The 12188-nt window shown below is 37.2% G+C and overlaps 1 protein-coding gene across 1 annotated transcript in view; it reads right to left on the reverse strand.

Moving 5' to 3' along the window:
* Positions 1-12188, reverse strand: part of SDK1 (sidekick cell adhesion molecule 1) — a 1179904-nt gene that overhangs the window by 95205 nt on the left and 1072511 nt on the right. The window contains 3 exon segments of the mRNA XM_044659951.1: positions 6139-6240; positions 7803-7862; positions 9256-9411. Coding sequence (XP_044515886.1) covers positions 6139-6240; positions 7803-7862; positions 9256-9411 — 318 coding nt within the window.

Raw genomic sequence — 12188 nt, forward strand, 5'->3', positions numbered from 1 at the left:
GAGGTTTTTAGCAGTGGGGATGGAATAATAGAGGAGCTCTCTATTTGGAGTCAGATCTTGGATCTGGAACTTATTCTCTATATAACCTTGGGTAAGTCACTTATCTGCTTTTGTTTGTTAAAATTTTTGTTACTTATTTTATTTATGAGTTTCCTCATCTGTAAATAAGGGAATAAGACTGTGTGGCCTATGAGATCTCTTTCTGCTTAAATCTATGATCTTATGTTATTGGAACATAGATGTCCATCTGATTAGTAGTTGAATATCCATTTACTATGCCATGTTGCTTCTTTCTTTTTTAAGTTGAGTCTAGTAGGAGAGATTAAGCAGGAGAACAGAACTCCTGCCTCAACTTAAAAAAAAAAGTAGCAATCATTTTTTTTTCAAAAATTTTTGATTATTTGATTTTAAAATCGAAAGAAGAGAAACTAATACAATTTTCGTGCTGGATTCTATTTCCCCGAGCCCTTCTAAATTCATTTATTCACCCCAAACATAATCAATTTCACAATCAAACCAAACCACATGTTACATATTTATCTTCTTAATTTAATAAAGTAACTTTAGATCAGGATAAGACACAAATTTATAATCTTACCTACAAGTCAGTTTTCCCCAAACTTCTCCCCCCTCTACACACACACACACACACACACACACACACACACACACACACCCTATATATTCTGTCCGTATGAACATCTGTTGCTGTTTGTGGGTCAATAGGGTAGTAGGGAAATGAGGCTGGAGGAGAAAAGAATGAATTTCCAGCCCTTGTTTTAGATAGAAACAACTAAACCACCAACCAAGTAGAATTCAAGCCCTTGAAGCAGCCTCCTCATTGACCTCTTCTCCAACCAATTCATCCTTCACACAAAATAATTTAATCTGCCTAAAACATAGATCTGATCATGTCTCCATTCAAAACCTTCAACAGATCACTGTTACATGTAAGATAAAATGTCTACATTGGAATTTAAGGCCTCTGACTTCAACCTTACCTGTTGGACCCTATTTCTTTTAACTACTGCCTGTTCTACCTAAAGTAGACTGGTCCCTAAAGTTGACAGATTTTCTGCTTCCATTTGGAGGTTTCTATCCCCCACACCTGGAAAGCACTCCTTCCTCATGTCTCCTTTCAGAAATACTTATTTTGCTTTGAGGTTTAACTCAGATGCCTCCTTCTCTATGGAGTCTTCTCTGATTCCTCAGGTCAAATTTTTCTCTTCAAATACACCTAGAGCACATTTTTCTTTCTTTTATCCCTTCACTATCTACCTAACACTATATTTTTCTCTGCATATGTCTCCTCTATCCATATTATCCTCTGAGGGCAGGGAATATGAAATTAAATCCCTTTGGTCTCTGTATCCTTAGAGAGAAGTAAAGTATATTGTGCAGAAGAAGCAATTGACAAATGTTAAATTTGGATTTCACGTAGACTTCCAGATCTATAGTGATCATTTCTCCCTCCCCTGAATGCAGGACTTATTATCTGTATAACTTATTTGTCAATTAATCGTGAATTGTCTTATGACAGCTCTTGGATTGTTGACTTGGGTTATTTAACTTTTATAGCATCTAGACTTTGCATGGACCCAAGCAACACATTTCATTATGGTGAGCACCCAAGGAATTGTATTTATTTCAGAAGGGCATTGATTTAGACTCAGAAGGAATTTAAAGGTGAATATTTATAGACTACTTCAGAAGAAACTAAGACAACTAAATTTAAGCATAACTCTTTATACATCTTCTTCATTAGCATATAAACTCCTTGTGCATAGGGATGACCTCATTCATTGTATCTGTATCCCCAGAATTGAGCACACTGCCCAGTACAGAGGAGACATTTAATAAATAGTAGTTGATTAATTGATACAACAATCTATACTTAAAACTCAAAATGTGTATCTTGCAATTAGGTTAAAATGTAAAGTGACTGTCTCAAACTACTCTGTTTTGCATGCTTTTTTAGGCTTTGTCTCCCTATTTATACTGTAAGCCACTTGAGAACTAGGGAATATATCTTGTTAGGAATTATGGGGGAAATACTTTATTATTTCTTAATATTGTTTGGACTTAATTTTATGCAGCTTGAAATTGTCTAACTCAAAGTATATAGGAGGTCATGCTGACCTCAGAGACCTTCCAGGAAAGCTGGCTGCAGAAAATGTTATTTTTTGGGATCCTCCCAGGTCCTGGGGCCACGTGAAACACTTATGTTTTTGGTTTGCCCATCCAGGATTACAGTTTACACACACACACAAAAACAACAACTTGTGTTTTGGGTATCTCGTCCCTCCACCCTGCCTTTTGGCTTCTGAATCTTATTAAGTACTTATCTGCTGATACAATTCATGCAATCTACATACATGGAAGCTATCCTGCTTCTAACCTTGTTTGAACTCTAAATATTGTAAAACCTAAGAGATCTTAGAGCCACACCTTTTTCCAGTTCTACATTCTGCTGATCTGACAATAAAATTCTTTCAAAAAAGCCTTTTCAGTTTTGGGGGTTTGTTCTTGACCCCCACAATGCCTGGCACGGTTGATAACTCAAAGCATATTTTTTGCCTGAATGTATATGAAGCATCTGCCAAAAACACACTATTATCTAATTAAACTTTAAATGTCAAGCTGAGAACTTAGGACAATAGGGTGTCATTGAATTTTCTTGAGTAAGGGAGTGCCCTCTGCTTCAGGAAGATTATTTTCACAGCTTTTGTGGAGGATTAAATGCAGAGAGGAAAAGATAGAAACATGGAGAAAATTAGGAGGTGATTGCAATAGTCCATGTGAAAGGTGATAAAGACCTTAATTAGATTGGTAGTAGTGTGCGGAGCAATACTTTTTTCAGTTTCATTACCAACAAAACCTGATTGCTTAAGCATACCCTGCATATTGTTATCTTTACCATACTTTATTACATGGACTGGGCTTTCTTGTATTGAAAGCCTCCTAAACATTTCCCATTTTTCCTTATATGCTAGAGGATTAGCTCAGTCCTTAAATCACATCTTCTGGGCAGTTATTTCTTCTTTTATTTTACTACACTATAGCCTGTAGCCATAGGATCTCATCTAGGATTGGATCAAAACTTAACCAAAATTGACTTCCATTTTTCTTTTCCCAGAAGGGTCATAGAGCCTCATGGATACTCTACAGCAACAGGTTTGCAATATTCTTTATTCTTTAAAAGTGGGGGGGGGGGATGATGATTGCATATATGGGTTCACAAACTGTTTATGCTAACATGATGTGAGGTATCTCAGAGATTTAAATACAGTACTATAAACCAAAGCTGAGAATAAAAATGTTGAGCTAGAGTCTCCCTGCTCTGCTGGCAGAGTTGAAATTCTGATCTTTGTACAGCCTTTTGCATGCATAAACATAATAAATAGAGATGAATACTTTAGTGAAATGGCTAAAAGGCCCAATTGGAGTGTGATTGTAGCTGCCAGTTCCAATGTGTTGAAATGCTTTTATTGTTCCAGGCCTTTAAGACCCTAGGCAGACTCTGACTCTGTTTCAAAGGCCTGCTGGGAGGGGTTGAAAGGAAAAAATGTATTGCCACTGCAAGTATTCAAGTGTCCTGGTTTATCCACTGGGCTAGTTCACAAGTTAACATTCTCAGATTCCAAAGTAATCAGGATATAAGGGGAATCACCCCCTACAAAAATCCTTGGGGAAGAAAACAGCTGAATGACTACTGAGAAGGATGTTTTTGAAGAGGAAGGCTAAGCTGGCACATCAGGGGAGGAAAGCAGCTGTGCTATCCATCCGGCAGCCTGACATTCAACATGACTCTAGAGAAAGAGGTCTCCATCTACCAGACCTTCACTCTGGCTTTCATTTCCCTATTCTTGCTGAGACTGCCATAGGAGCTCATTATGAAAAAAATTAAAAAGAGGGGGGAAAAAATCCTCTGCATCAGCTCCTTTGAAGCATGAAGGTCGACAATGTCATCATCATTTATGGCGACAGCCATCACTTTCCCCTTCTCCTTCATGCAAGGGAATTTATCACCTTAGTTTAGTGAGAAGCATCTTCTGATGCTTTTTACCTTGTTCTATTAGTCTCAGCCCTTTCCACTTACTCCACACCACCTGGTATGGGAAATTAATTCCAAACGCTTTTATCCCATCTTTTCTGGGTAAGGACAAATTATTAGAATGCATATTTGGCACAGAATTTGTATTGCTCTTCTCTTATCGCCTTTGCATTAAAATATCTGAGCAGAGGTTTACCAGGAAGCCAAAAAGCTTCTCAGTGCATCTTCAAAGCTTCCTCATAAGATTTAGGCTAAACTGATGCTTTGCTTTATTCTGAAAGTTGGGGATGAGTCTCACTCAATGGGCTTTCAACTCAACAAATATTTATTGAGTGTGGTATGCCTAGTATTGTAATTACTAATGACTTGTTTTTCCCTGATTCTGTCCAGGGACTTATCTTGGGACTTAATGAGCTCAGGAATGGAACCTGATAAGGTAATAGAGAAATTAGATCTAATAGGTGAGGTTCATTTCACTATTGCTTAAATTGATAATAAATTTGGTCCTAAGTAGGTAACCAGGAGGTCTGGACAGGGTTGAGTACTGGGGAAGTGGTTGGTGGGGGGGAAGGGGCAGAGAATGGATTTTCCAATGAATAATGAATGGAGTTAGGGGGTCATATAGGAAAAGGGAGCATGGCAGGTCACATGAAAAGGGGCAATGGTCAGTGCTATATCATAGTTTCTAGTTTTGTTTTTTTAAACTAGGGATAGATTTAAGCAAAATTTTCATTTCCTCATATGAAAAGATAATAATTGTCCCAAAGAAATTAATCAACCAAAGTTTTGGAACACTTGTCTAAGTGTATAAGAAAATACTCTAAATTGCAAAAGGTCACATTCAAAGCTAGAAGACCTATCACATTCTATCCTCTTTGCAACATTATAGCTCCTTCCAACAAGTCAGAGCCAATGTCGATAAAATGCTCTGAATTTCTTAGAAGAAAAATATTATAAAATTCAAGGGAATTCTTATCATCACAAACTTTTCCTTGACCCCACTTGTCGCTCAAGCAGCCCTCCCAGTCTTGACCTTCTATGCCATTTCTAGATTTTGCTCACTGATTCTGTTTGCTCATTATTCCCTTTTTCCTAATCTCCTGTCTACATGGACTACTCAATTTAAACTGTGCTCTCCAAAGTGCTGTTGCCAGACTCAGCAGTGCTTTCTTTCTCCTCGTTTTCTCTTCTGCCATCATTTGACAATTCTGATCAACTCCTTGCTTGTTGCTTTTCTTTCTTCTTTTGGTTTCCTCTGACTTCCATGATGATGCATCCTCATAGGTCTTCTCTTCATCTCTAACTCTTCCATCTCCAGCTCCCCTTTCTCTTCCTATCCCTTAAATGTATGACTATCCTCAAACTTCAGTTCTAGGCTCTCTTTTTTTTTCCTCTGTTCTCTCTTCCTTTGATGATTTCATTCATTTCCATGAATTCAACTGGTTCCTATATGTGAATGACTCTAAAACTTATACCTCTAGTCCTAGTATACGTGCTCTTTCTAAATATTAGTAGTGTATTTCCATCTACTTACTAGTTCAATGATACTTCAAATTCAACATGTTCCAGAATCACATATTTCCCTCAAAACCTGAACTTCCTCCTAAATTGCCAGTGTCTGTTAATCAACACACTTTAAAAAACATTTACTATGCACCAGATACTATGCAAAGTGTTGGGTATACAAAAAAAAAAGCATTGGTTTTTAATTCAACTTTAAACACCATATTAGTTTTCTGTTGCACCAGTAACTTTTCTTGTACCCCTAGTTCAGGCAAGTTTCAATCACCAGCTGAAATAAGCATAACTTCAGATATTTGAATCTCAAAAGTTGAGCCTGATTATTCACTTCAGCATTAAGGAAATCACAGCTCTCAACTAAGTCAGCCTTTTCCAAATAGACCTACTTCAATGTAGAAACCATGATTATGAAAAGCTCCTTATTCGCTAGTTCCAGATTACTTCGATGAGAAAGGGGATAGCATAGATACTATAATATTTGGATGGGAAAGGCATGATAGCATTTCTAGTTCCTCCATTTTTAGCATCTCTAAATAGTAACACTGAATAGACCAGGTACTTACCAGCTTCTCCTACAAAGACTTCCACTGGAGCACTAGCTGGGCTCTCTCCAATAATATTATATGCAGTCATTATCACTTCATATCGTTTATATTTCTTTAAATCTGCAAAGTTAAAAAAGCAGGAGTAAAAACCATATATAATTTTAACACCTATCTCTCAGGACTATTACCTATTTAAGAAAATATATTTCCTTTTGAACCTTCCCAACACTCACTGAATGGGGGGGAAATTTCTTTAGAAGTCTTTCTTGAAGGCAGAGTCATTATGAGAATATATATAAAATCTCAACTAGATCATTAACAGTATCGCCCTTCCTGCTACTAATCATTAATTAAGCAGCTACATTGCAGGAAGGCATCTTATTCTGTATTCAGAGTCGAGCGCTGCACCAGATTCTTTTTTCTGCTGCATACTTGGTATATGGATTGCAAAGTATGGTTTTAGCTCAGATATATTATTGGCTCATAGCCTTAGCAAGGTACCATATACATAGTAGATGATTTGAGTAAAATAGAGTTATGACCAGTACTACATAAGGAGAAGCAAATAGACTAAACCTAATTATCTAGGGTTGATTTAGAGGAGAGATTTGCTACTCAGATGCTTCGTGGGTATATTCAACTAACATATAGAAAAGGTTTAAAATCATGTTTGAAGACTCCCTGTTTGACTACATTTACTCCATCATTGAGTAATTGTTGGTGAAGGTGCTATGTTTGCGTATGTTCAACTGTATTTAAAGTTGGGAAGGTGTCATATTGTTGACACTTTCTGCTTGGGAAGGTGACTGTCCTCTCAACTTCTGGATTCCCAGAATATCATTAGCCCAATAAAGGTTCAATGAATCTGATCCCTTCCAGATTCACTTTCAAAGAAACATTGACAAGGTTCTGCTTACATCTCTGAGCTAGGAGTCCAGCATCTTTCTTTGGTTTCAGATACACATTAAATGATATCGATGACAACTCTGAAATTATGCTACCTTATAAATAATACACCGTCAAAGGAAATAGCTTTCTTGATCCAGATTGACTTGTCTAGGGGACTCAACAGTAGAGTTTATTCTATTGGCAAACCATAAGGAAGTGAGGCCCAGTCAGGAGGAAAACGGCACATATGTGAGTGAAAGTAGGCATGTGGTTTGTGTAGAGTTTGAGATTAACTTTTTGGCCTGTTTCAAATATGTAATTCAAAAGCCTGGAGCAAGCCCTATCTAGTGAACCATCATCACTATAAAACAGTTGGCCTTTTAACTTTGTTTATTCATTTTCTAACCCAGTGCCCTTCTCTACCAAAAGCAAATTCTTTGAGTCCCTCCCTAATCCTTTTCTTGCAGCTGGAAAACATCCTTATGTAAGAATTAAAGGAAAAACTATGATTTGGTTGAAATTCCAAAGGAATTAGAAAGGAGAGGTTAACAAGTCAGATTTCTCTTACATTTAACAACCACAAAGACCTAGAAGTCATTAAATTCCTTTTCCCAGTATCTATTTCTGAATGTTTCCTAACTTTTATATTATTATTATTAGCAAATGTTGAAAAGCAGAGAAACCATTAATCCAAGCTAGTTTCTATTTGGTCCCCTGAGAGGGCCAATAGTACTTGCCCAGATTGTTCTTTCCATAGTTACAAAGGTTTTGTGCCAAAGGCAATGTTCACTTACGTGTTAATTCATACGTTGTTAATGTAGAGCTGCTGTTCACTGTCTTGAAGCTGCTTTGGGCTATTCAGGGTAAGCAAAGCAGAAAGCTAGTTACCGTGCAGGGAAATAGTTATTGTAAATGATGTACAGCAGAGACAGAGGGAAATGATGCAAACCCCAGACAGACCCAGTTCTAGTTTTAGCACTGCAACTTGAAGGGCGATAAAAAGCACACTGCCTCCCATAACACATCAAATCATCCCATTCGCCAGGGATTATTGCGCTCCCTTATAAAATAGAAAGCCATGCAAATACATGACGTGGGGGAAATGTGTTTATCCTTTGATTAAATGGAACAAATTAGTATTTGACATGACGTAGCATAGACCCACACTAGTGGAACTCAAAGCTATTTCTGTTGGGGAAATTACTTTTCCAATTACTATGTGGTGTGCATCATTTTCAGCCTGCTCATGCTTAAGTGCAGGGCATTGGTCTTAAAAGGACAGGACAACCCTAAAGCTGAAGGACACTTGAAATCATGGATTTCTATAACATAAATAAAATGATTCACCATCTGTGCTTGAGGATAGAGCATCTCTAGTATCAATAGTACACTATCAAGTTAAAAAAAAAAACACAAAACACACCCAACAACAACAAAACAAAGCCAAGAAAATAACCGTCGCTTGTTGGTAATCAGCAAGGGACAGCTAAGGGATATGTCAATATTTCTTTGTGAAGGCAGATGAAGTCTCCCTGAAAAAATCATTTCCCTTCATTAAATTTCCTTTCCAAATTATAACTGGATTAGCTGATCCTGCATCATTGGTACTAAGCCAACTCTAAACCACAGCACTGAAACATGAAAAGAAGGAAAACAGCTGCTATTTAAGTGAGGGGGCCTCTGTTTTCACAGATTATTTGGATGAAAAGAACCTGGTTTAAATCAAAGGTTACCACCAGATGATTTATCAGGAAGCAGGGGGCATGAAAGAAATATAGCAAATAGTATTGCAGTAAATATCCTAAGACAAAGGAAGGTAGTAGAAAGCAATATAATATAACCTCTAAAACAATCAAAATGTGGCACCCTCATCTTTCCATTGTGTGATAATGTCATAAAGGGAATACCTATTGTTTGTGACAATATTCCCAGAACCTGAAAATGGAAAAAAAAAAAAAGCCAGTCTTTCCCTGGATTAAAGATGAGATGAAAAGAGAAAGAGACCTTTCAAGGCCTTTAAATCTTTGGTATCATCCCTTTGTTATCACAGCTAATCACCATGTGTCCAGGCAGAACTGAAGTTGATCAGGCAGTTTATCAATGACTGGAGCTTATCTCAGATTCCAAATGGTCATAATTTGCTAGCAACTTTTATAAGCTCTGCCCAGAGGTGTTTTAACTGAACCTGACTAGTCACTGCAATCTATGTAAGTACAGAGTGTTGGTCAGGAGGGGAAGTATACTCACGTGTGAGTTCTGCTCTTAGAGCTGAGGGATTTTTGACAGTCTTGGATTCTGTTCCAGGCCCAGCTTCATATTCCAGCTCCCGATAATAGATTCGGTATCCCACAAGAAGGCCATTCAGACTCTCATCCCTTGGTGGCTGCAAAAAGGTCAGATTTTCTTAATGAAGGATGGGAATTGAAATAAAATGAGTGGCCTTCTGTTCCTGATTTCAATGTAAATTAGTCAAGAGTAATCATGGAATTCAAGGCTATACCTGACTAGATAATAGAACTTAGGACACAAAGAATGGGAAGAATTCATATTTATTGCAAAACTAGATTTATCACCATATAGTGACATTCATTCCTGGACTATTATGCCAATGTACAAACTTTTTGGAGGAATAAGTTTCTTAATTCTGCAAGATACTTACATCTTCTCATATATGTATGTATGTGTGTGTGTGTGCATGTGCATGCACAGTTGGAATCACTTAAAACCAGAAGATAAGCAGATAAAAGTACTTAATGCAATCCAACAAATAGAGGCCAAAGAAGAATCCAAACTGTAGCAGCTCTTGGACTATATGTTAGCAGCCATTAGAAATAAGAAACTATAAAAACACAAGGAGCATTGGCATGAGTCTAGAGCATAAATCAAGACCTTCCATAATCTGACCAGATGGTACTTTTCCATCTGGTCAGATTATCTCCCATCTTTTTTTTTTAATTTGAGAACTACATCTGTTTTTATTTAGTTTCATATTGTACAGCAAAGAATTGTGGGTAAGTAGGTGCTTAACAAATTATAAGAATTGTTTTGTGGGTAGAAGTCACTATTGTTTGCCTACACACATTTCTACCTGCAACACAGGTATCTGACTGTCTGGTATTTCTCAGGAATTTCTTATATCTCATTTATTGATTTCCCTATTGTTTTAGTATTTGTTTTGAAAATCAGTCAATCAGTTAACATTTATTAAATGCCTATTATATGCCAGGCACTGTGCTAAGTGCTGGAGATAAAAAGAAACTCAAAAGACTATGAACTCTGTTTATATGGATGCTGGATCTGAAAAGTCTTTTGGAGAACATCCTCAAGCATTCTGCTAGCTTCCTTTCCCACATGTCGGACTTACTTCTACTCCCTGCCTTTATCTACACCCCAGCCTCTCTACTTAATGCTTGCCCATCCTTCAAGGCCCAGCTCAAATCCCAGCTCTTCCATAAAATTTTCCCTCATTACTCTAGGTCACAAGTTCCTTCTTCTCTCCATTGTGGTTTTTGTTTACACCATAAAATTAACTCCATATCACGTATTTGGAGGTGGTAGGATACAGTAGACAGAACTTTGGACTTGGGGTCAGAAGGCCCACTTGAGAGTTGTGTGAGGTTGAGCAAGTCACATCATTGTGACTCAGTTTGTGGCGGCAAAAACACTGGAAACTAAAAGGATGTCCATCAATTGAGGAACAGCTGAATAAATCATGGTATCTGAATGTGATGGATGTGCTATTGGGCTGTGAGAAATGATGAAGCGGATGATTACACAAACTAATGCAGAGTAAAGTGAACAGAATCAGAAGAACAACTATATTATAACATCGGTATTGTAAAAAAGAGTACATTTGAGGGCTTTATAATCTAATGATAAATGGAATAAGTAGACCTAAGAGCTAAGTGTATATAATAACACTATTGTATAGAGAATTTTGTACCTTTGAACTATGTTCCCCAGAATTCGTTGTTAAGATTAAAATTAGTATACAATAACTATTATATTTTACAAAGTTTATTAATAATAACTAAAGTAAAAAAAATAGCTAGAGTAAAAGGGGGTGCTAACCCAGCCATGGTCTTGAGAAAAGAGAGTGAGAGGTGGAGTTACAGCCAACTATATACAAAACGTGACCATATAATGCGGTGGAGAGATTAAAAGGAATTTTGGGAAGTACCAAGGGAATTCTGGGGAACATAGTTCAAAGGTACAAAATTCTCTAATTATACACTATAAAAACAGATAATAGTGAAAGCTGTTCAAACTATGAGCAATATAATGACCATCCAAGATTCTGGAGGACCAGTGATAAAACAGGCTCGCCTTGGCAGAAAGGGGAGGATGGAGGGTACAGAATTTTATGTGTATCTGTGTATATTTACAAGCATAAAATATGTAAGCGCACACACACACCTGTGCACATACATGTATGCATATATACTTATGTGCTCTTTATATACATACATATATTTTGTTGCTGTTCAGTTGATTATTTGTGGCCTCATTTGAGATTTTTCTTAGCAAAGTTAATGGAGTGGTTTTTCATTTCCTTTTCCAGCTCATTTTGACAGAGAAAACGGAGGCAAACAAGGTTAAGTGATTTGCCCAGGGTCACACAAGTAAGTGTCTGAGCCAGCTTTGAACTCAGGAAGATAAGTCTTTCTGACTCTTGACCAGCATTCTACACATTATGGTTCCACCCAGCTGCCACATTTGCATGTAGGTATATATGTGTATGTGTATGTGTATATATGTATATATGTATATATGTATATGTGTGTGTGTATTTATATAGTCATGGAAAGAATTTGTTTTGCTTGACTATTGTAAAAACCATGATCTTGGGGGCAGCTGGGTAGCTCAGTGGATTGAGAGCCAGGCCTAGAGACGGGAGGTCCTAGGTTCAAATCTGGCCTCAGACCCTTCCCAGCTGTGTGACCCTGGGCAAGTCACTTGACCCCCATTGCCTACGCTTACCACTCTTCCACCTATGGGTCAATACACAGAAGTTAAGGGTTTAAAAGAAAAAAAAAACCATGATCTTACCCAATTCAACACTATGCATATTTCTTACAAAAGATTTGTTTTTATTTTCTTTTTTGTAATGAGGTAGAGATGGGAAGAGAGAAAATAGATTTCATTTTTAAAAATAAGTGGAGGGAATGCTACAATTATGA

This window comes from Gracilinanus agilis, chromosome 1, assembly GCF_016433145.1.
Source record: "Gracilinanus agilis isolate LMUSP501 chromosome 1, AgileGrace, whole genome shotgun sequence".
In the NCBI taxonomy this organism is placed as follows: Eukaryota; Metazoa; Chordata; class Mammalia; order Didelphimorphia; family Didelphidae; genus Gracilinanus; species Gracilinanus agilis.